The 24,993-nt window shown below is 44.1% G+C and overlaps 1 protein-coding gene across 5 annotated transcripts in view; it reads left to right on the forward strand.

Annotated features, from left to right (window-relative positions):
- ASTN2 (astrotactin 2) overlaps window positions 1-24,993 on the forward strand; it is a 911,658-nt gene that overhangs the window by 409,773 nt on the left and 476,892 nt on the right. For all 5 annotated transcript variants that reach the window (XM_059071227.2, XM_067040875.1, XM_067040874.1 and 2 more), the window contains one exon: window positions 5,039-5,206. In XM_059071227.2, the coding sequence (XP_058927210.1) occupies window positions 5,039-5,206 (168 nt within the window). The remainder of the gene's footprint in view (window positions 1-5,038; window positions 5,207-24,993) is intronic.

Consider the following 24,993-nt stretch of genomic DNA (forward strand, 5'->3'; position numbering starts at 1 on the left):
TCAATGTAACTGAAGAGCAGACTTAATGAGTACGTCCGTGCCCAGGCGGTCCCCTGAGCAAAGCCACACTTCAGATGCAAAATAAGGAAACGATTGGGCTGAACTGAAAATCCATTTGGCTAATTAGATGATGTACATTCCCACAGCCAGTGAGAGAAAAATATGTATATATTTTAAAATAAGGAAACATGACATTTTGAAGTTGAGATTTTGGCAAAGATTCATTTCGGAGCCATTGCACTCTGAGGAGGTTGACTTGAGCACAAAAGAAGACTCTCAGAGCACCCAGAAAAAGGGAATGCATCTGATCCAAAGTCAAGAAAATAAAACAAGGGTCTGCTGGAAAGCTAGAGAGATGTGAGACACATGGAATAAGGCATTTTTATTCCTTTCCTGTGTAAATATTTATTCTCAAAGTACTGGTAGAATTTACCCAGGGAGAACTGCTTGCTACTCTTTGGCTTATAACACTTTCTCTCTCCCTTCCCCGACCCTCATTCAACACACATGTGCACACATACACAACAGATACACACTTCTTCTGAACCTCCACTATACTCTAAGCACTGTGGTGATAGCACAGTTACATAAGGCACGGTCTTTGCCTTCAAGAGATACACAATCTAGATGAGAGAGTTAAGAAAAAGGGGATTAAAAACACTCATGCTTTGCCTTAGATTTGCCACCTTGAACTTCCTTCCTTCCTTCCTGGACTACAAGTTTTCAGTGGACAGACACCATATTTTGCTCATCCAGAGCATAGGAACAGGACATGGCACATAGTAGGTGCTTTATTTGTTAAATGAACAAATGTATGAATGAATGGATGAATCTATAACAGGGCATATAAAGCTGTTAGTTGAGTGGTATACCTTGTACGTATTAGAGGGATGAAGAGGCGTATGAGCCAGGTCTGAAGCCGAGGCCTAAGGGGCAAATTCCGCCTCAGCTTTTGTTGCTCTTCTTTGCATTCTTTAAGGTCTAGCTTAAAGACCGACTCTTTAATGATTCCTCTCCGATCCCCCCTTTTCCTTCCCCTTATATCCACTTAATGCCCATCCCTTTCAGGCACTTCTTACAACACTCTAGGATGTATTATATCTACCTGTGCATACGTTTGATCTCCCTCGTTATTCTACAGATTTCTTGATGGAGTCAGTCTGTTTTTCAATCTTTATGTCTATTTCTTACTCAAGGAGCAGTTTAATAACTGTTGGCTAAATGAACATAGGTTAAGCCTTGATTAGATTTTGCAGTTACTTCCTTTCACTCTCTGATGTGACAACTCCCTGCCACACACCTTTGCCCCTTCACACTGAGTTCCTCTGGCATCTCTAATCATCTCTAATCATCCAAGCCCATGGGGGGAACAAGAGCTCAGGAGCCACGATAGCGAAGTTCAAGTTTTGCTTTGGAACTAGGGAGACTCTGAAGGGCTAGTCTTGTGTTCTGGCTCCCACAGGCTGAAGAAAACTAAACTTTGGGATCAACGAGGAAGCATTTCTACTTCCCAATCCCATCATAAAGTAAGCTGAACTTACCTCTAGTCGAGCATGGAATTTTGATTTCATTATTTCATTCAGCAGATAGTCACCAAGCTCCTAATATGTGCAAAGCCTTTTTACTGAGAACTGGATTGAAACGGAGTAATGAACGAATCATGACTTCTTCCCTGCAGGAGATCACAACCTATCAGAGAAAGCAAAAGCCCTTCAACACTATAGGAACACACTGAAGCGGGTCGCACAGACTCCCAGAGGAGGAGTAGAAAGACCAAGGAAGGCAACTCTGCCTGATAGCCAACCAAAGCTCCAATTCTCAAGACAGTCTGGAATAATGGGCAGGTCCCAGCTTTGAATGCTGAAAAACCTGGGTTCAGTTTCCCCTTTGGCCACTTACTAGTTGTGCAAGTCTGGCTAAGTCAACATCTCTCTGAACTTCATGTTGTCCTTCTGTAAAAGCAGGGACATACCTATGCTGCAAGGCTCTTGTAAGCATTAAGTGAGCATTCATCCCAGGATCTGGACCAGAGAGTGCGTTCAAAGGATGGTAACTTCCTTGTGTCATTAAACCAGCAGTATACCTAGGCGTAGTGTCTTTTTAAAGAAGCTGAGGATAACCTGCTCTGGAGTGAGTCACTTCCAGTGAGAGTCATATTTCTCATGTTTGAAAAGATCTGTTAACCAGTATTGCATTCAGAGCTTCCAAGCTCATAAGAAATCCAAATAGTAATCAAAATAGCTCCAGCAAGTTGAGATTCCCCCATGTGCCAGGGACTTCACGTACTATAGTAGATGTTGTAATGCTGCTTCCAAATCTCTCATTAGAACAGGGACACTCATTCCCCCAGCCGCCTGGAATGTTGACGGTTGACCAGTCTCTCTGAGTCTTCCTTGGGGAAATGTCCTTCATTAAAAGGGACCACTTCATCCAAGTTTATGTCCCTTCCCCAGGGATGTCTTACAGCCTTTGACTGGCTATGTGGGGATACGAAGACCTGACACCCTTATCTTGATTTGGAACAAGTCAGAAGGACCATCTCAGTTCCAGGGCTTCCCGTGGGATCAGCTGAGGGCTTTGCTACAATGGCATGGCCATCTACCTTCTCCCTCTGTCCAGTCCCACTTTGCTCATGCCCTCACAAGAGGACACCCCAAGAAACCTCCTGCATGCCGGTCTCTGCCATTAAGTCTGATTTCTGGTGAACCTGACCTAAGACAAATGCGTTGTCTCATTAAATCTTTATCTTTTTTTAACCGTGTGAAGGGGAGATCGGTATTCACAGCTTTCATAGGATATAACTGAGGATTTGTTTTCTTGTCCAGGTTTACAGAGCTGGTGGGGAGCGGAGTGAAGATCTGAATACATATCTTGCTGACTCTCTTCTCTTTATTCCTATGCTGTGTAGCTTTCCTAAAGTAGTGGGATTAGCCAAACTCAGCCCTGGGACATAATTCAATATCCATCCCTCAGTCTTTAGTGAGAATAAATACAAGAATTATCCACTTAAACAGCATGACTGTGCTTTTTAAAAGAAAAATCTGTAGTTGATACTGACGTTCAGTGCCTTGCACAGGGACCCATGTGACATGTTTCTGCTAGGGCTTAGTTCCAGAGGGGAAAATATGGCGTTGGAGATCGATTTGCATATCTCCCCTTGCCAGAAATTTAAAATATGGAATCCAACAGACTTCTTCTTTTTTTTGCTTTAGCTGCCAAGGATTTTAAGGCCAACTTCAAATGCGGTCATTTCCTTTTCTCCCAGCCCAGTGCTATCTACTCCTAATGCTTTTCACATAGAGTCTTCTTTCATCTTCACCAAAACCATATTGTCCACTGTGCTTTTGTTTAGGAACTCATTCTATACGATGATATAAATCATAACATGTGTATGACTTAGAGAAGATAACATTGCCTGCCATGCCCATATCCTTCCCAGGGAATCTTAGATCCACAGGGCAGCCAGGTAGGGTTTGATGTGTCCTGCCTCTCTGACTATTGCCCATTTTGGACCACAGCTGGGTACCAGAGGCAAGACGGACCTGACCATTGGTTAGCCAGCAGGGTCTGATGAGACCTGGCAGAGAGGTTGCCGCCAAACCCGCAGGATGTCTATTAATTGAGTCCCTCTTTGGAAGATTTAAATTGCATACATGGAAAGATTTTGTTGCTTGATAGTGAGGTAGAGAGAAGCAGATGTAGGGAGAGAAGCCAAGTCATGCTAATTTTGAAACAATTTAAGATCTCCTTCTGCTGAGGTCTCTAGATCTGCCATAAATCTAGAACCACTCTCTGAGTCCAGCTTTGTGAAACCTGGTCCTATTTGAACTCTTTTTTCCCCCATTTCCCTCTGTGAAATTCTGCCTTCACTATATTGCTACATATATACACTCACCATTTACACCGAAAATGCAGCCACCCTGAATGGGCTTCTGCTCCTTGACCCCAAAGAATATATATAATATATGTATGTGTATATATGTATGTAACTCACGTATGGCTGTGTGTGTAAGTGTGTGTGGGGGGAGGGTCTTTTGTTTGGCCTACACAAGCTTTCAAGAACAAATTTAAACCATCATTTCCAAATTGGTTGATTACAATAAAAATCTAAAATTTCAGCATCTCCTGATGAAAACCTGAAGTCCTTGCACCACTTACCTTTAGACCCATTTGGCAGGAGCTGGCTAGAGCTGAGTTGCAGCTGCTCCATTTTGACAGAGCCTGTAGTACCCAGTTCACCCCAAACTCCATCTTTCCTTATTATATCCCAACGTTAAGGCATCTTCCATTGCATGAGTGCTACTTTTCTTTTAGAGGTACTACAGATGTATTTGAATCCATCTCTTTCCCTCTCTTTCTTTCTCACCCTCTCTTTCTCTTATCTCTCATACAGTAAAACAAAACAAAACGCAACCTAGGCCAGGGGGCCAGGATGCTATTTCCCTTATACTCAGCCAGTGCTTCCGAGGTATATAATCTGCCTTCCCCCTGTGGGGTATTAGTGACCCCTGTTCCAAGGGGGATGCCTGGGTGAAACAAACAAAAGCTGTTTTTATATTTTAAATTTGAATATTTAATCATTCTTTACTAGGACAAATAAGGCACTGGCTAAGCACTTTATCTACATTAATTTATTTCATTTTCACAACAATGAGGTGGGTTCCGTTACTATTCCTATTTACAGATGATGTAGCCAAGGCCCAGAGGCATTGAGTGACTTGTCCAAAGTCCATGGCCGGTAAAGGTGGATCCAGGATTTGAACCCAAGTCTCTCTCAGTCCTAAGGGCCTGACTCTTAAGCACTAGGCTGAACTGCCTCTCATGTCTGACTTGCCTGTCTCCATTGGCTGCTGACACCATGGCTGGCACATCGTAAATGGCCTGTGACTGTGTGTAGCTAAGCGAGAACGGAGGACACGGGGTTGCGGGGCGGATGGCTTGTATGCATCCGTCTCTGTTCCTGCCCTGCAGCATCAGTGGCAAGACACCTGTACCCTAAAATCGTGGAGAAAATAGCTCTCTCTCTGTTTCCCCACAGGGAGCAGCTTTGTGGTGAGTGAAGGGAGCTACCTGGACATCTCCGACTGGTTAAACCCGGCCAAGCTGTCCCTGTATTACCAGATCAACGCCACCTCCCCATGGGTGAGGGACCTCTGCGGACAGAGGACCACGGATGCGTGTGAGCAGCTCTGCGACCCAGAAACCGGTGAGCCATGTGCAGGGCTGGGGATAGAGGGAGAGAGGTTGGGAGGTGGTCTGCACTCCTTCTGCCGGAAGAAAGAGGCTTTATGTAAAGGTCCGTCGGTCCCACTGGTGGTTAAACTATGTGCTGCCATTGCCTGACAGCAAAGCAAATTCTTATAAAACCACAGCATCTCAGAAAGGACTACAGAGAGCATCTAGTCCAATTTCAGCAAAGCAGAGTGTCTGAATGTCACCAGACATCCCTGAGCTCAGATCCTATCTATCAATACCTTTTACTAGCTGGGTATTCTTTATCATTTTTTTTCATCTTTATTGAAATATAATTGACATATAACATTGTATAAGTTTAAGGTGTACAATGTGATGATTTAATACACATACAAATGATTATAGCAATAAGGTTCATTAACACTTCCATCACCTTACTTTTTTTGTGTATGTGGTGATAGCATTTAAGACCTAATCTCTTAGGAGTTTTCCACATATAATACCATGTGGTTAACTGTTCACCATTCTGTACATTAGATCCCCAGAACTTTTTCACCTTAAATGGGGAGATGTTGGCTATAGGGTACAAACTAGCTGGGCATTCTTTAGCAAGATACTTTCTCTCTCTGAGTACTAGAGAATGAAAGTAGCATCTAACTCACAAGCCTGTTGTTAGGATTAAATGAGATAATATATGGAAATCTCCTAGTATACTCATTTATTCATTCATTTGGCAGATATTTATTGAGTAGCCGGGCACTTTTCTAGGCATTGGTGACATAGCAGTGAACAGAAAAGGCTAAATCTCTGTCCTAATTAAGTTTGTATTCTACAGAGACATTAAATTACACTGCCTGAGAAGATAGCCACTAGCCACCTGTGGCTGTTTAATTTTAAGTTAATTAAAATTAAATAAAAGTAAACATTTCCTTAGCCATGTTAGCCACATTTCAAGTGCTCCATAGCTAATGTGTCCAGTGGCTACCTCTTGGAGGACTCGGGACATTACCATCATTGCAGAAAGTTCTGTGGGACAGTGCTGCAATAGACAAACAGGTAAATGTGGATATACTGTGTCAGGGGATGATAAATGCTGAGGGGAGAGCACGAAGCCTAAGGGATGCTGAGCTGGGAGCAGGGGTGGAGTTGTTATTACAGAAAGGGTGGTCAGGGAAGGCTTCTCCAAGGTGGTAACATCTGGGCCAGCACTTTAAGATGGAGACGGTGGAAGCCATGCTATCATCTGGGGGGAAAGCATTCTAGGTAGAGGGAATAGAAGGGGACGACACAGCCTCTGCAGCAGGAGCCCAGGAAGATCCCATTGATTCAGCACTAGCAGGAAGACCAGTAAGTATGGTTGGAGGGGAGAGAGAGAGAGAAGTTAGGATGCAAACTTGAAAAGAAGCTTGGGAAGGGGGTGGTGATGGGGGGAGGTTGGAAGGCCTTATATAGGAAAAGGACTTTGGACGTTACTCTGAGTGAGATGAGAAGTCATTGGAGGATTCTGAGCAAAGGAGCAACATGATCCGACCTACATTTTAACAGGACCACTCTGACTGCTGGGTGACAAATCAACTTAGAGGGCGTTCAAGGGCACTGTTGTTCCAGTGTAGACAGGAGTTGGTAGTGGCTGGGAACACAGGGACCGGGGGAGAAGATGGTGATAAATGATCAAATTCTGGATATATTTAGAATGTAGACTTGACAGAACTTGTTATTGGATATGGAAGATGAGAAATAAAGAGGAGTCAAAGATGATTCCAAATCGTTCAGTCTGGACAGGGACATGACAGACTTATTTATTGAGTCAGAAGCTGCTGTAGGCGGGTCAGGGCTGAGATGAAGGGAATCAAGACTGCTATTTTGGATATTAGTTCAAGATGACTCCTAAATTCAGGCAGAGATGAAAAATAGGCATTTGAATCCAAAAGTCTTATTCAAAGAAGAGGTCTTAGCTGGAGATAGAAATTTGTGAGTCAACAACATATGGATACTAGTAACCCAAAAGACACCATCTTATCTACAGTTATTGCTTAGTAAATGGACAGCATCTTATTCATAGTTGCTGCCCAATAGTTATTAATGTCCACAAACAGGGAAATAGGAGTTGGAGAGGAGAAAAGCTTACCAAGATCACAAAGCAAGTTAGAGAGCAAGCTGGTATTAGAACCCCAGTTCTCCTTCTCCCCGTCCTGTGCTCTTCCTTACAACTCATACTGGTATGTTTTTCTCTGCAATTTCACCTGCCTCTCCATTAACAAGATTCTGGCCATCTTGCCTGAAAATCTCACTGTACTGATGCCGTGAGGAAGCCTCTGTAGAGCTGAGGAGACTCAGTGGCCCAGGTCAAGAGTTTGCACTCTCTACCCAAATTCTCTTCCGCTTCTCCATGGGATAGCAATTCAGGAGTAAGGACAGGGATTCTCCAGACTAACCCCTGTGTCTCTGCAGAATCAGGCAAGGATTAGGCTTTCTAATCATCATTCCCTCCTTATCCTTTAGTTGGGAGCCTATATTCAGACACATTTTTCCAGCCTTTACATAGGCCTACTGGGGAAGCTATTCAGAAAATGGGATGCAACTCTAGTGTACCATTGGACCAGACAGCTGAATCTTCTTTCTCTTACTTAAAACATTTAGACTTTAAGGTGCTGACACCCTAAGCAGTATCCCCTTACCCCCAACACACACACACACACACACACACACACACACACACACACACACACACATATGCATACACATGCACTCAGCCCCTTAGAGTTGAAGATGTTGCTAGAATCCACTGGGTTGACCTTCTCAACTTTATCACTGATGTTACTGATACCCAGAGAAGAAAGATAAAAGGAACAAGGACACACACAGGGGGCAGAGCCAGGCTTCAAACCTAGGATCCTGTGCTCCTAACCAGTGCTTCTCAGGCCCTCAGTAGGTCTAGAGTGAGGCCTTAGAGTCTACTTCCCTAAAAGGCTATCAGCTCTTGCTGATATTTCTGACCCAAGTACTACCCTTGGTACAGCAAGGCTCTAAACTCCTCTTCCCAAATAGTCCTCTCATGTTCTAAACAAACAGCGAGAGGCCCAGTCGCCATATTTGTTAATTCATTATGTATCTTGACAAAATCATGCTTACTTTTATCACTTTATCTTCTGCCTTCACATACCACGGGCTCTGGGTACACTGATACCCACACTTCCCTGAAGGCACCATGCCCTTTCATGCCTGCATCCCTTTCAAGGGCTGTTTTCCTCAGGACCCCTTGAAATGTCTTTCTCCTCCTTTTACTTGGAGACCAGGGGCTCTTTTTATTTCCGTTTCATGAAGCCCAAACATCCTTCCTCTCAGAGGCATTCATGACTCGCCACCCCCAGCCCTGACCAAATTAAGGGGTCCTCCTCTCTGCTCTCATAGCCTCCGTGCCTCCCTGTGTTATCGTCCTTGTCCCTGGGCAGTCATTGTTCTTTCCTTGTCTGGATCTATCACCAGACTGTAAGCTTTGCTAGGGGCTGGAGAGGGGGATTCAAAGCATGTGTCTTGCTCATCTGTGTATCTTTAACACTTATCATGACACTGACATATAATTCATTCACGGAAAAAAAATGAAAGGGGGAAGGAGGGAGAGAGGGAAGGAGGGAGGAAAGAAGGAAGGACATTTCCCTTCCCACGCTCCTTGAAAAAATTTTATTCACCAATTTTCAACTTCTTCCTCCATATCCACTTACATATAAACTCAGATTAAATATTTTCCAGCACTAGAGAGATTGGGTCACCAGGAGCTGTCCAGTAGCCAGACCAGCTAAAGAGTCTCACCTTCCCATTCAGCTACATACATTCCCAAGAACATTCCCCTTTGCATTCTCCTCTCTGCTCACATTCACAATACTCCCACCCCACAAACACCCTATGCAGAGTTTTACCTTCTGACTAGAGTTCAGGCTCTTCCCTCTACCTGAAATTTCTTCTATCCTTTAATTATCTACTTTCCAAAATTCTATTTACTTAATTACCTCCTATTTCCTCTCTGTAGAATAGATGACTTCTACAGTATCACCAGAGTTTTCTGTTGACTAAAAATTTGATTAAAACATGAGTTGTTATTTGGAAACTACAACACTAAAATGTAAGCTCCTTCAAGCTTACTACTATATCTTATTTATCCTTCAGCAGAGCACCTTGCTTTTACAAATCACAAGACGTAAATGGATGGGGTGATCTACAGATAAGGAGTAGAAATAGGAACATAAGTTCCCTGAATATATATTTTCATGGAGCTTGACTCAAACCCACTATGCAAAATTTATTTCAGTTTGTTAAATCCGTTCAAGCAAGATTTTCTTAATTCCACAAATGCATTAAGTCTTGTGTGTTAAATGCTGTGGGAAATCACAGGCAAACTGGACAATGTTCTGCCTACATGGATTTCACATTTTTGCAGGGATAAAAATAATACGCTCCTCTACAGCTATTATAAAAGACACAATGTAGAATAAATCCAGAACAGGCATTTATGGAGTACCTCATGCCTGGAGAAAAGGGAGAAATGTATTCTAGATGGGCATTTCAGGAGATCCATCATGGAAAAGATGACCTTTTAGCTGAGCCTTGTAGAATCAGTAGGGAGTATGAATAAAAGGTGTTTGAGCAGAGGAATCTTGATGATGGAGAAAGAGAGGAAGTAAGTCTAGAGTGATCCCCAGAACCAGAGAGCAGCATACCTGGGCTGGCCTCTGGAGAATGTGCTGCACATGAGGTAGAGGAAGAGAACTAGGGCAGTGGAAGGAGATAAGGTTGGAAAGGTGGGGTGAAGAGAGCTCACAGAAAGATGAGGATCTGAAGATTCTGAGAACGACCAGGGATTTTAGTAAGGCTACATCGGCCACTGAAAAAGGGAAACTTGCCTTCTATCTATCCAGTTGTTTTAGGGAACATCTAACTGCCCAAGGGAATAGCTGGGTGTTCTCTCCTCAACCTTCCACCAAGAATTAGAATTGGGGGACGTCATGGGAAAACTAAACCCCCAAGCCCTGTACATATTCAGATCTTAGATCTGACAAAAGTGGCTTAGCTTCCCTTAAATGAGCCCTTCCCTCTGTTGGTGGGATCTGCAGGGCTGAACCAAGTCATGGAGTCCAAGTACCGATCACCATGCCTTAATGCTTTATTGGATGTGTCAGCAAGAAGGAACATTCTTCCCAACTGACCAGAAAGGAGAAGGAAATTGGGGAGATAGTGTTGCTGAAGAATATATAATTGCTGTGGTGTGGGAAGGAGCCTGGTCAAGTTTTTCTGACTCTGTGCCATAGCCCAGCTCAGGTGTGTTTTTCCAGGGATTTCAATAATTAGCCCCACCTGCAGGGCTGATTATGGAATTGATTCCAGAGTGTGCTGGAGCTGGCTTGTATGGAGTTAAAATCTGAGTTTATATATAGGCGGATATAGAGGAAGAAACTGAAAGTTGGTGAATTCGATTTTTTCAAGGAGCACAGGGAGGGAAATTTCCTTCCTTTCTCTCTCCCTCTCTCCCTCCCTCCCTTTCTTCCTCCTTTCATTCTTTTCTGTGAACTCATGAGAGTCGATTGTTACCATCTCATCCCAGCTCTTTGTTCAGTTCTGTCATGCAGGTAGCTTGGAAATTGGCTGTGATGAGAGTATTTATACCCAACAAAATTGGTAAATGTTACAAATCATGGCTTATTTTCTTTGCAAAGCCAATCATTAAACAGGATGGGATGAGAGCAAACTAATCAAGGACCAAAGCAAAGAAGAGTCCCAGTGATGGCTCAGAGAAGGCTTGAAAATGTTGCCGGAGGGCGGCATTATGCTTCCCTTCCAGAATAAAATACCATTACTCTTCAGCTCTCTGAAGACAGGAAGTGAACATTCAAGGCCGACGTGCTATGGTCCGATCAAACGCAGCACCCCACAGTCCAAATGGTCCGGCCTTGACCTTAAGAATGGGGAGAGTGACATGGGTGAAGGGGATCAACTCTATGGTGATGGGTGGAAACTAAATTTTTGGTGGTGAGCATGTGGTAGGGTGTACAGAAGTAGAAATACAATGTACACGTGAAATGTATAGTGTTACAAACCAGTTACCTCAGTAAAAGTAATTTAAAAAATGTCATCGTGGGTGAATCTTAGTGTGAAACAGCTTTATTAAGTTTCTGCAAATGGGTGGTATCATGTTAAATTCTGTATACAAAATCATTGACAGCATGGCCCCAAACCACATGAGGCAGGTAACTGCAGAGCACTAACTCATTTAGTCACTAATTCTTTCGCCTATTCGTTGATTCATTCAAGCCTTTAGTGAATCAGAGTAGAATTGGAATACCCTTTGGAATCCTACACAACTGCGTTCAAATGCTAGCCTTTCTGTTTACGGACTTTGGCAGGTCATTTAACATATCCAAGCCTCATTTTTACATATACAAAAAGAGGCAGATCATTCCCATTTTGCACAGTTGTTGTGAGAAGAAGATGAAAAATCACATTTAAAATGCACTTGGTACGGTACCTAATTTATGGTGGGCGCTCAAAACATCGTGTCTACTGCTATTTTATAATCAGTTATTTAGTCCATAGTGTCTTCACTTCATTAATGTAGTAAACATTTCAATTAATTTAATAACTGTTTTATGAAATACCTTTAGTTCAGCAATGCACAACTGTGTTAGATTATGTGAGAAGAAAGTAAGATACAGCCTCTAAGACCTGACCACCTAATGAAGAAACTTGCAGTAACCTGGATGTTTCCATCTGCCGGCTTTTCATTTAGTCCTTGTGTGACTTTTAAATGTGTGCAATGAAAACAGTCATAGGCTCTCAATCCTAGTGCCAGCTTTGCCACAGATTTGTCATTTGACCTTGAGTATGTCACGTATTGTGACCTTCATATTCCTTCTTTTCAACAAGGAGATTAGTGGAAGCATAATATTAACACTAGAAAGGTCCCTGGCGATCATCTAGTCTGACCTATTGAGGGTCACGGAGACTAAGCACGCTGCCTGGTGTCACTCAGTCAATTAGTGGCAAGATACAAATTACAACCCTGAATAATTCCTAAGATATTTTCCAGCTTAAAATTCATGTTTCTATGACCTTTTAAGCACTGATAACTTAGAACATAAGTATGATTGAAACAATTTGTGAATAGCATTTAAAGCAGATTGGATTTTCTTTTCAAATTGATACAGATGTCAGTCATGTTTGCCGTCATATGCAGTTTATTTTCATGTCTTCAGCAGCCACTTTTCATTTGCAATTGGATATGACATGCGAATACAATGTGTGTAGTTATGTCCTATGTATGTCTTATAATGCACTAAATGTTTCCAGTTGTTTATAGATTGTTTCTGTTATTTGCTGATCCCTGTATTATTAACGTTTAAAGGGACACAAGGACTTCATGAAGTTATAAAGACCAACAATTCACAGAGAATAAGAATGTCTCTGCCTTGAAGGGGGTTGTAGCATGGGGGGTTTCCAGGTAATGTAGTAGATAACATAGGGTTTACGTTGGGTGGTGCTTAGTGAGATGTGCAGTTAAATAAGTTGAGATCTATCCAAAGAGAGCTAACTTTCTGGCAGACCAGAGAGGAGAAATTTATATGTGAGAACATACGTTTTATAAAGAGTTGACCTTTGCTCATCTTGTTTACTGCTGCGTATCAGGTACTGAAACAGTTCCTGCATCAATACATCTTTTCTTGAATGAATAAATGAGTGAATTAATGAATGAGTGAATTAATGAATGCATGAGAAGCAAGTTTCAGTTGCTGAAAGGTCAAGGGTTGGTTAGTGGGTTGGGTATAGGGTTCTGGTGTCAAGACCAGGAGTAGCCCTAAGAGTGCTGACAGTGACATTTTGGCTGTGTTTTTGCTAAAGATTTTTATCTGGGACAATTAATTCTCTGCTCAAAGTCACCTTCTCCCTTGAGCTCAGTATCTCTAGTCTTTCTCTGTCCTTTATCTGGTTAGGATCAGTCCATGTCCAACTATGCTGTTACCCCAGTGGACCCCAACTGGGGAAATCAGTCCTTCATAAAGTGAGCCACCTATCCTCAGAATCCACCTCACCATTCCTTGGTCCCGAACTTTACTGGGAGCTGTATTAAACAAAACTCATCTAAACTGACTGTAAATTAATGAACCCAACGCCTTATTTTTCAGACATACAAGATAATGGAAAGAAACTATCCAACACCATTTCCAACAAAAGACGTTCAAACAACAACAGACCAAGATTTTTCTCCTTAAATTCCGTGAAATGAATGTTAATCATAAAAGCACATTTATCACATCAGACTGATCCATTTGATGCATTCATTATTTATTTATAGCAGATGAGGGTATTAGACAGTGACCAAATATAGCTTACAGTTAAGAGAAGGATGGTAGAATTTGGGTGAGATATCAAGAGGTACATGAATACAGGAACAGCATCTACTGTTTATTAAATGAACTTGTTGTGTACCAGGTATCATGCTGAGACTGATTTGGTAACTCTCTTGGTCTTCATGACAACGCATCTAGGTGGTTATTATTGCTTCCATTTTCCATACTAGAAGCTGTGTCTTAAAGTAACTGATTGACATTCTCAGGGTCGTATATTTACTAAGTGTTTCAGCTGGGATTTGGACCCAGACTGCGTGAGGAGCTACTGTATTGAGAGTGAGTGTGTGAGAGGGTCCGCTTAGCACTGAGAAGAGAGAGACATTCCGGCATCCTCCCTCTGGTAGGTGTTTGCTGAGAATTCTCAGAGGCAGGCACAAGAATTCTTAGACAAAGAATTTGCAGAATAAGTTGACTTGGAAAAAAATAGAAGGACCCGATTAGGTTGGGGGTGAGGGAAACATGCAGGACCAGAGAGGTGAAACTGGGACAGCACTTATGAGTTGTAGGGAAACCATTTTTTTATCTCTGTTTGGGAGTCTGGCTCTATCTGGTTTAAATGTGTTGTAAAATGTTATGTTGTGGAAGAGGGTTGAGGTCCTTGGAAAAGAACAATCTGTGTCAAAGATGAGGTCATAAAATTTCAGAGAGCCCACGACAGCAAGCCACAGGGCTGCTTGCTCAAGCGCTGGGAAGGACGGGAAGGTTAGAATGGGCTGCAAGAGAGACTTTGAAAACATTTTCTTATTGGGAACTTGCCAGTCCCACTGGAAGTTCAAGGCAGCCTTTACTTCCGAACTTGAAAGAAAGAGGTTGTGAGAACCTCATATTGTAAAGTTGCATGGAGGAAGATAACCTGAGATGCATCTCTGGTAATTATCTCTAGGAGAATTGTACCAACGAGGAAGAGGGCTCTCAGCTTCTAAAACTAGATTTTATCATCCAGAAAATAATCGACTGTCATTTGAATTAGAGTCTGTGTTTAATTTTAGCCAACAAATATATTACAAAAATATATTTGCTCCCCCCCCCAAATGTTCTGTGTCCTACTATTTAAAAAAAAAATTCAGGAAGCTTCTAAATATATTTGTAATATCTTATGACCAATGGATTATGAATAAACAAAAGTATGCGCAAAAGTATAGGTTGGAGATGGGAGTGTTATTAGGATACAAAAGCCATGTTGTGAAGTGTCCACACTTGTCAAGGGTGGGGCATTTCCAGCAGCCAGTGCCATAGGTCTTTGCAGGTGTGTTCACTCTGCAGGCTGCAGTCTGCCCTCTACCCACCCCCGCTTCATATCCTTGTCCTTCTTGTTTCAGTTTAAATATCACTTCCTCAAGGATGTTTTTGCTGACCGTCTAGACTCAGTTATTCCTCCATGTTTTAAGCTCCATTTGTGTACTCTACTTTTTTATTTACAGTAAATACAATGATAATAATAATAATAATCACATTATATAGCACAAACTCCGTATCAGCACTCTTCTAAGCAAGTCACATGTATTATCTCATTTAATCCTCTCAATAACCCTGTGAGGTAGATAGAGTCATATTTTAACTAAACCAAGACACAAACAGATGTATGTACCGATATCTTACCCACTATTAAGGAAAAAATGCTGCCACTAGTAACCATAAGATACTAATAATTACCACGTAAGTCCTCATTTTTCAGGGATATTGAAATGTGGAAAGTTGTGTGTCTTAGAATTAGTGGAATGCCCTATTACTATCACCATTTTACATGTGAGGAATCTAAATTACGTAAGTTAATGGATTTTCCCAAAGTCACACGTCTAAGAAATGGTAGAGTTTAGGCTGGAATTTCAGAAGTCTGGCTTCAGAGTTTATCCTCTTCACCTCTAGCCTATGCTACAATGTCTAGTTAATACACATTTATTTGTGTGGTTCTGTATTCAATTCCTTGTTATCTAAGAGACTATGTCATAAAAAGGCAAGGATTGTGTCTATATTATTCCCTGCTCTTTCCCATTGTACTGATGTTTAATGGTGAATAATGGAATGAGTGGATGAAAGAAGAAACACTGGATTTGGAGATAAATTCCATGGGCTTCTCCTAGATCTGCAGTTTTTACTCAACAAGGTGTAACTTTTGACATGCCACTTTGTCTCTGGGCCTCAGTTTCTCTATCTAATATAAGAGGAGCTTACAATAGATTTCTCTAAGCGCTCTCCAGCTCTGAAATTCTGTGTACTGAAAATCTGCACTGAAAGCCAATGCTGTGTCCAACTCTGGCTCTGGAGGATGTAGAAATAGGATCACTCATGCTTCCTGATTTCTTGAAGGAATATACAAACAGGAAACTGGGACCACCGCACATTTCAACTCTTTAATAAACATCTTGTAATGGTCAAGAACTTGAGCTCTGGGTCCCAGTGGACTGGGATTCAAATTCCAGCCCCTTCATTCCGGACCTGCACAACTTTGGATGCATTCCCGACCCTTTCTTAACCCCTTTTTCTCAGTGGTAGATGGTGGTAGATGATATCAACATAAAACTCCTCAAAGGATGATTGCATGGATTGAACTAGGTAAAGCATATTAAGCACTTAGCATAATGCCTGGTACACAACACTTAACAAATGTGAGCTATTATTAGAGCTGTGCTCAAAACATGAATTGAATAAAATGAGTATTGTAGGACTGTTTAAAAAAAAAAGGCAGTTTACTATGAGCCTGAGCAGTCAGGGAAGGCTTCTTGAAGCGGGAGAGACCAGAGTTGGACCATGAAGCAAAAGCATGATTGTGATAGACCTACACTGGCCAGTATAGTAGCAAATAGCCATATGTGGCTAAACTAAAATGTGAATTAAGCCACGGCCCCCGTGTTCCAAGTACTCGATAGTCACACGTGGTTAGTGGCTGTGTATTGAAGAGCATTTCTATGATTGCAGCAAGTTCAATTAGACAGCTGTGACAGAGAGTGAAGAGTGAAATTATGTTTCATATATTTTTTATTTCATTTAAAATATTTATGAGTGACAATGCTGTGCTGAGAAATGTGCTAGGAACCGGGATTTAACAGTGAGCAAAACTAGACACATTGCTTGGCCTGGTAGAGCCTGGTCTAGTGCGGGGGTCAGCAAACTACAGCCCACCAGCCAACTGCTGTTTTTCATAAAGTTTTATTGAAACACAGCCATATTCACTAGTTAACATCTTGCCTATGACTATTTGTAGCTACAACAGCAGAGTTCAGTAGTCATAACTCTGTGGCTTGCAAACCCTAGAACTCTGTGGCTTGCAAACCCTAGTATATTTGCCATCTGGTCCTTTAAAGAAAAAAAAAAATGCCAACCCCTGGTCTAGTAGACTGATTTAATGCTTTGGCCTCTGAGTTAAAGAACTGGGTTTGGTATTTATTCTTTCATTCGTGGATTTGTTCATTTAACATTCAACCGGTATTTATCAAGCACCTAATTTAAGCAGGATGTCAGGCAGTGACAGAATGAAAAGAACAGATAAAAATCGCTGCCATGATGGAGCTCATATTCTGGTAGGGGCATGGGACAGACAGATGATTAGCATATAGGTAGTAATTAATAAATTGTATCCTATGTTAGAAGTTGATGTGTTACTGAAACAAAGACCACAGGAAGGGGGGCTGTGAATGCGGAAAAGGGGGATGGTTGCACATTTTAGTAACCTCTTCAAGGTAGGCACTGTTGGGGAGGCGAGGGAGAAACACGCTTTGTGGATATCTGGCAAGAGCAGAGTCCAGGCAGAGGAGATAGCCAGTACAAAGGCTCTGGGAGTGGACTCTGCCTCACATATTTGAGGAAGATCATGGGAGAGAATGTGGCTGGGATTCGCTGGACACTAGGAGGATATTAGGAGATGGGGTCAGAGAGGACCCAGAGGGCCAGAGCCTCTGTAGAACTTCTTAAGAACATTGGCTCTCAACCTGAATGCAAGGGGAGCCACAGAACATTCTGAGTAGAGGACTGATGTCATCTAACGTATTTTAAGAGAATTACTCTGGCCACTCTGTTGAGAAAAAATCTATAGGGATAGAGATGAGTGGTGGCAGGGAAGCTACTTGGAAGGCTGACGGAGTAATCCAGACCACAGATGCTGGTGGCTTGGGCCAGGGCGGTAGCAGTGGAGGTGGAAAGAAGTGGTCAGAATCTAGATATTGCATTTCATTCACTGCAGTCATTTAGTGAAGGCCAATTATATGCGAGGCATCATGGCCAGTACTGGGGATAGTGAGAAAAAGAAGGTGCCATCTCTGTCCCTTTGAAGCTCTCCGTCTCATGAATTGGTTTCAGGCTTCGACGTCAGAGATGAAGAATCCAATGTTTAGGTCCCCCACGTGTGCATGAGCTCCAGGACCAGTTTTCACACTGTCTTTAAAGAAAAGACCCAGGAGAGGATGACTCTGTCTTCGTCTGCTTGGGCTGTCATGACAAAATATCACAGACTGGGTGGCTTGAAGGACAGAAACTTATTTTTCACCGTTCTAGACGCTGGGAGGCCTAACACTGAGGTACACTGAATCAGTTCCTGGTGAGGGTCCTCTTCCTGGATTGCAGATGGCCAGTGTCTCAACTTGTCACCGTGTCCTCACCTGGCCTTTCCTTGGTGTGTGCATACAGAGAGAAAGCAAGATGTCTCTTCCCTCCGCTTCTTATGAGACCGCTAACCCCATCACAAGGGTCTCACTCTCATGACCTCATCTAACCCTAACTGCTTGCCAAAGGCCCCGTTTCCAGATACCATCACACTGGGAAGTAGGGATCTGACACGGAAATTTGCGGGAGACACAAACATTCAGTCTGTAACAGACCCCAGTGACCCAGGATGAAGGAAGAAGGAGCACAGTGAGACAAATAGGTGATGCAAGTGAGGGGGCTGGACAGAGCTTTCCGGGGCGCTGTGCCACACAGGGCTGGGACGAGAGCGGGGTGAGTAAGGAGCCTCAGCACAGAACCTGAGGTGTCATTCTCAGGTGGCAACTTTGAACTTGCACAACGCTGAGCGCCCCTTTTTGGGGAGGGGAAGTATTAACTCATGACAGTGGCCTCTCCAAACCTTCTCCTGAGAAGCCTTTATAAAGACTCTCCTGCAGGGGCAAGTTTGGAGGCGGGAGTCCTGAACAATGAGAGGCAGAGCTGGAGGAACCGTGCCAATCATCGAAGCCACCCCCGTCCTTCTACAGCTGCTGAGGGTGGGGTCATGGCCCTTGACCTTGGGTCAGCGCCTTGCCAGAGTCAAGTCAGTGGCAGAACAGAGGTGTCCTGACTGCTCTGCTAATGCCTGATGTCCCTACCTCTGGAGAACATTTTAAGCGGTCAAAATATTTCATCCTTGGGATGTAGGCCCCTGCCTGCAATCTGACCCAGTGCCTTCGGGAGTCTTTTACGATGTGTGCAGGCCATATCGGCTCCCAGCAGTGCTTTTCCTGGCTCATCTCGCATGCTTGTGGTCAGATCCACGCATTCACGCAAGGAAGAGTGTCAGTGCTGGGCATCTGGAGCGTGGCGAGTTCCCCGTAAGCTTCATTCATGTCTTTCTTCCACAAACAATGACTGAGCCCCAAGACTGAGTCAGTTCCCAGCGAGGGAAGTGGACCAGACCCTGCCACCACCCTCTGTTTGCTCGTAATTAAGCTGCCCTCATAGTACGCTCGGTTTGGGTTTCGGAGAGGCAGTCAGAACAAAATTGTTAAGAGTCAAGGCTTTGAAGTCAGGCAGAACTGGGTGAAAATCTTGGCTCTGCCTCTAACTACAGTATTGGTACAGTTTTAAGTAAATTGCTTAATTTGCCCCAAGCCTCAATCTCCTGCTCTTTTTCATCACAGAAGAAGGTATTCATTCACCTTTGCTAGGTCATTGTAACAATTATAATCAGCATAGCAGTATAAAGTACCTGCTACATTATATGGCAAATATACATGTTCAGTAAATGGGAATTATTGAATCAAGGACAAAAAGAACCCCCAGCGTTGACAGTGCTTCACCCACAAAAGAGTTAATCGTGATGGAATGGAAGGCGTGATGACAGATTTTGGGGCAGAAGTGGTCTCCATGAAACCATTTAAAACGCTGCGCTTAGCAATAGTACTGGCCTTTTCTGGTTATTCGGCGCCATCTTTAGGGAGCTAGCCCACAGCATCACACTACCTTTCTTCTCTTTCTTGACTGAAGGCAACTTTCATTTCAAAGTAGATGATTAAAGATCTCTGAATAGGAGGGGTGTGTGTGTGTGTGTGTGTGTGTGTGTGTGTGTGTGTGTGTGTGTGTGTGTGTGTTCCTGCCCCAGCCTTTTGGCTACAGTGTTAAGTGGTCTTTTCATTAAAACTTCTTCACGGGACTTCCCTGGTGGCGCAGTGGTTAAGAATCCGCCTGCCAATGCAGGGGACACAGGTTCCATCCCTGGTCTGGGAAGATCCCACATGCTGCGGAGCAACTAATCCTGTGCGCCACAACTACTGAGCCTGCGCTCTAGAGCCTGCAAGGCACAACTACTGAGCCCATGCGCTGCAACTACTGAATCCCGCGTGCCTGGAGCCCGTGCTCTGCAACAAGAGAAGCCACCGCAATGAGAAGCCCACACACTGCAACGAAGAGAAGCCCTCGCTTGACACAACTAGAGAAAGCCCGCGTGCAGCAACGAACACCCAACACAGCCAAAAATAAATAAATTAATTTTTTTAAAGGTATAAAAAACTTCACTAGATGAGTGTCTACCGGACCACAGGGAGTGAGGGAGGCGTGTGGATTTTATGCTGAGCACACCAAGACTGTCCATCAGGACTGAACATCCAGGAATTCGAGCTGCTCCTCTCAAGCCAAGCAAGGTCAGATGCCTCGCCCTGTGCACCGTGAACGGACTGCTGCAATTTCTCAAATGGCCACAAATGGACGTGACAGTGAAGCCTGACCTCCTAGTGAAGCCTCGGGCAGGCCGCCTGGACTCACGTTGCTTAAATTTAATGATTCATGATGAGTCTCCATCCTATACCAGTAAAGGTGGCATAAAAATGTTTTGTAGAAGGATGTGCGTCTTAGGAGTGGGAACCGTGCTGTCCTGCAGCTAAGTTGTTGCCAGAAAGTGGGGGCTGCCTGGGCCAGGGGTGAGGGGACCAGAGGCAACAGTGTGTGGGCTTGTGTGAGAGGTGGGCAAGGAGAGCAGGATGGATGGGAAGGGAAGAGAGAAGAGGGAAGGAAGGGAATGAAGAGAATGAGAGAAATCAAGAGAAAGAGGCAGCAAAGGAGGGGACCTGGAATAAGCAGGATGTGACTGTAGTTTTGTTCTAGGCACCTTTACACACCGTATCTTACATAACCTTTATCTTTGCATTAACCCTTGAAGCAGACCGACTGTCCTTTATTTACCTCTTATTTGAGGAAGAGGAAATGAAGGTGGGTCTGGGGGTTTAACTTGGGCCTCTGACTCAAGCTCAGTTATTTTCACTGCAGAGTGATACAAAGGAAATGGGACAGACGGACAGACAGTGGGGAATAGGAAGACGCATACAGAGGCAAAGGCCAGGACAGAGAAGCAGAGACTGAAGAGAGACACAGAAGCAGCGAAAAAGACACAAAGATTGGGAAATAAAGAGAGACAAAGATGGGGGAAAAGAGTGAACCATAAAACAGAAGAGAGACAGGGAGGAGAAGTGAGAGTAAGAACGTACATGTGAATTTAATCAGGAATGAGGGTAGCGGAGTGAAAGTGAGCTGGATTCAGCTGAACGTACACGTGATGTAAAATGGTACACTATTGCAGATGGAAGGAACTGGAAATGACAATCCTCCCAGTTCCCGGGAAGCTGGCCTGACCCTGATCACCTGCCTATAGCTGAGGCTGGGGTCACTCTGAGGAAGGGACCCCCTCAGAAGCAGAGTGCAGATGTCACATGCCCTCCCCTGGTTCTCTCCATTTCCCCCAGTTCCCGACTAGAGGAAGGCCAAGGTCCATGCTGGTGGGTGTCTGGACCCCCTTGCTTTCTGGCCTGGATGGCATGGGCAAAATGGGCAGGGCACATGCGTGCGGCCCGCTGTACTCTGTGCACATCTGGAAAATCATGACTCTGCTTTAATTCTGTAAATGAAATTTGACTTTAAACTCACAAAGATAGCTGATGCTTGGGAAAAAAAAGATCAGTGCCTCTTTTTTTGTGGAGTGAAGAACTCTTTTGCAAAATGAATAATTACCGTCTGCCTAATTTATTTTGTATATTTCACTTTGCTGTTTCAGGTTTTGTGCAGGCGGCGGGGACGACAGTGTTATTAATCATCATGTGTTCTGAATAGGATGCGTCTGAGTCTATATTTTATCCTCACAGCATCCTTGTGAATGGGAGAGGACAGGCGTCTGTTCCCCGTCTTCTAGAAGAGAAGGATGAGGCTCAGAGAGGTGAAGGGGCTTGAGCAACGCCACCCGTTAAACGGAAACAGAGCCACAGGGTCCCATGGCATAACTACCCCCAGCACAGGTGTGATAGGCGGCCAGGGAGAGCCGCCAAGGGGGGTCATTTTGAGTGAGACACAGGGTCACGTTGAACTCCTCCATCTTACCTGGCATCCTGTCGGGGAGCTCTGACTCCAGAGTCACGCAGGACTGGGTTTGAATCCTGACCCTGTTGCTTTCCCACTGTATCATCTGGAGGCCAATCACTTAACCCCGGGAGCTTCAGTTTCCCCATCTGTAAAATTAGGACGTTAACACCTGATTCACAGAGTGGTTGGGTGGCTTAACACATGCTTAATGAGATCCCTACACATCTTTTAAACTGTCCTTTCCCCAAATTATAACCAAGTGGTACAAGATAAAAGCTATCGTCAGGAAAGGACGTTAAGACAACCAACTCCCTAATAATAATCATGGCGATAGCAATGTTATGCTTCTGGAGCCCATACTGGGAACAGAGCATTCTTGGTGTTATTCAGTGCAAAGCGCAGGCCTGATTAACCTCAGTGTAGAATTGAGGAAACTGAGTCTTGGCCAGAGACAGGAAATTATATTCAATACAAAGTCACAGAGCCACTGGGTGACAAATGCAGTTTGAAGCCTGTTCTAAGCCCAGTTCTTGTCTTCTCTGCTGTAAACTGACTCTCTCCGTGCAGAATGCTTGGATTCAGCATTTGGAAGCGACTGTTTTTGAGAGGGGAGATGGGGGTTTCCAGGGGTTGTCTCCCCACACCTGTGGAATTCGGGTGGAATTTCTCAGTGCCTGATCCAGCCGATCCTGTATGCCCTGCTGATCCAGAGAAACAAAAGGGTCTGTGATTTCCCATTTGTGCCCTGACCTACCTTTGCACCCATCATTTCCTCTGTCTGGAAAACTCCTCCTTCCCCTTGAGAGAGAGGTATTGCAGCCTGGGTACAGAGCACTGTCTCTGGAACCAGGCCCACTGGATTCCCATCCTCTTAGCTTTGTGGCTCTAGGTAAGCGAGTTACTTAACCCCTCTGGGCCTCAGTCTCCTCATGTGTAAGATGGAGTCGAAAATAACACCTGCCTCCTAGGCTTGTAGGGTCACATGAATTAATATAAATAGAGAAATTCCAACCCTGCCTGGCAGTTAGGGATCTCAGAGTTCCCTCTGATTATTACCCTCCATCTTCACTGGTATGAAGGCCACTCAGTCCATAAGTAGTAGACTGAGGATTCAGCCTCAGATTGCTTTGATTCTGGGTTGATACCATTCACCTTCATAGGTCTATGAGCCTTGATTCCCCTCTCAACCCATTCCAGGCTGATCTGAGAAGCTTGGATGAGGCAGGCCCTGGGGTGGAGGTAGGGGAGCGGTGGTTGGAGATGGCAGCCCCTTGCCCAGCAGACACAGCTCTGTGCAACCCTGTTAGGAATCCCACGTTGCTTAACTGGAACCCGATCCTTCCTGGTTATTGGAGATGTCTGCGTCTGTATCTGTTCAGGCTGCTAGTGAGATTTCTTCACCCCTCTCCATCTTCAATCAGCCATAATTTTAAGGGAGTCTCTTACCCCCATGCGTTCCCCCCGGACACTCATCTGTAGATAATTGTGTGGGGGGTTGCACTCAGGAATGGAGGAGACTGGGAAGAGAGGGAATGGAGCTGGCTGAGAGGGGTCACCATGGCTGAGACCTTGAAGTCGGGGTCTGGTGTGGCCTGGCCGGTGGCTTTTGAGAGCCCAGGCCATCCCATGTGGGCTGCCCACATGAGCTAAGTCAATAGCCAATTAGTCCCCATGTGTCCCTGATTAAGGACTGTGATCTCCATCAGACCCGGTCACCAGCCTGTGCCGCCACAACCTTTTGACCTCTTTTTTTTTTTTTCTTCTTGCTCTCAAAGGCCTAATTATGAAAGGCAATGAGGGCCTGGCAACGGAAATGCAGGCATCCAAGTTTGTCTCAAATGCTTTGGGAAGAACAAGGCCAAAACATCTCACTCCAGCAGTGTAAGGAAAAAGGGGACATCAGAGACACACACACAAGGTTCCTAAAGATGTCATCAAGACCCATCTCCTCACTGTACAGGTAGAGAAACCAAGTCTCAGGGAGGGAGGGGACCTGCCCAGGTCACACAGCACGTTTGGCTGAGTTGACTTCTAAAGAAGTCCTCTTCACTTCATAAAGGTCTGAATGATATCCTCTTGTTATTTCACTCCAGTCACGTTTCTCTGCCTCCCAAGCCTCTATTTTCAAAACCCCCAACCCTTCCATACCTACCCTGCCTCCCCCTCCAATCCTTAGGGAAATGCTGACTTCAAGACACAAGACCAGAGCATGTTAGAGGTAGAATCAAGGAATCTGAACAAGGTTTGGAAGGCTGTTTGGGGATCTCTGAGTACTAGCTACTCATTTTACAGGTGGGAAGACTGAAGCCTAGAAAAGTAGAGTGATTTGCCCGAGTTTGCAGACGGGTCAGCACTGTACAATGTATTCCCTGATGACACTCTGCTTACATTCAAAACTGCCCAAATGATCTCATTCCTCCTCTAAATAATTATTTTACCACTTAACTTTCCCTTCATTTCATATTCCCTCTCAACCCCTGGTCTCTCTTCTGTTGAATATATCCCTCTCCAATTCTCAGGCTCTGCTTTTCTCAAGAATTAGGATCAGGGCAGACCTGCTGCAAGAAGCAGGTGCTGGTCTGCAACTGAGTCTCACAGAGCCCTGTTCTTATCAGGAAACTCAAGGGAAGTTAGAGCAGGAAAGGTACAGGGAGGGAGAGTAATTGATAAGGGGGAAGATTGCCTGGGCCAGTCATGAAGGACTTTGAAGGTTAGACTAGGGCATATGAAGTGTATTGTGAAAGCAACTGAAAGTCCCTGGAGAGTTTTTAGAATGAGCCATGGGTGCAACTGTTCTTTGAAAAGGTAACTGGCCACCACTGAGATTGATGGGCAGACGCTGAAAACAGGTTTCCAGTGATAAGATTTTTTCAGT

Source organism: Kogia breviceps, chromosome 8 (assembly GCF_026419965.1).
Source record: "Kogia breviceps isolate mKogBre1 chromosome 8, mKogBre1 haplotype 1, whole genome shotgun sequence".
Classification (NCBI taxonomy): Eukaryota; Metazoa; Chordata; class Mammalia; order Artiodactyla; family Physeteridae; genus Kogia; species Kogia breviceps.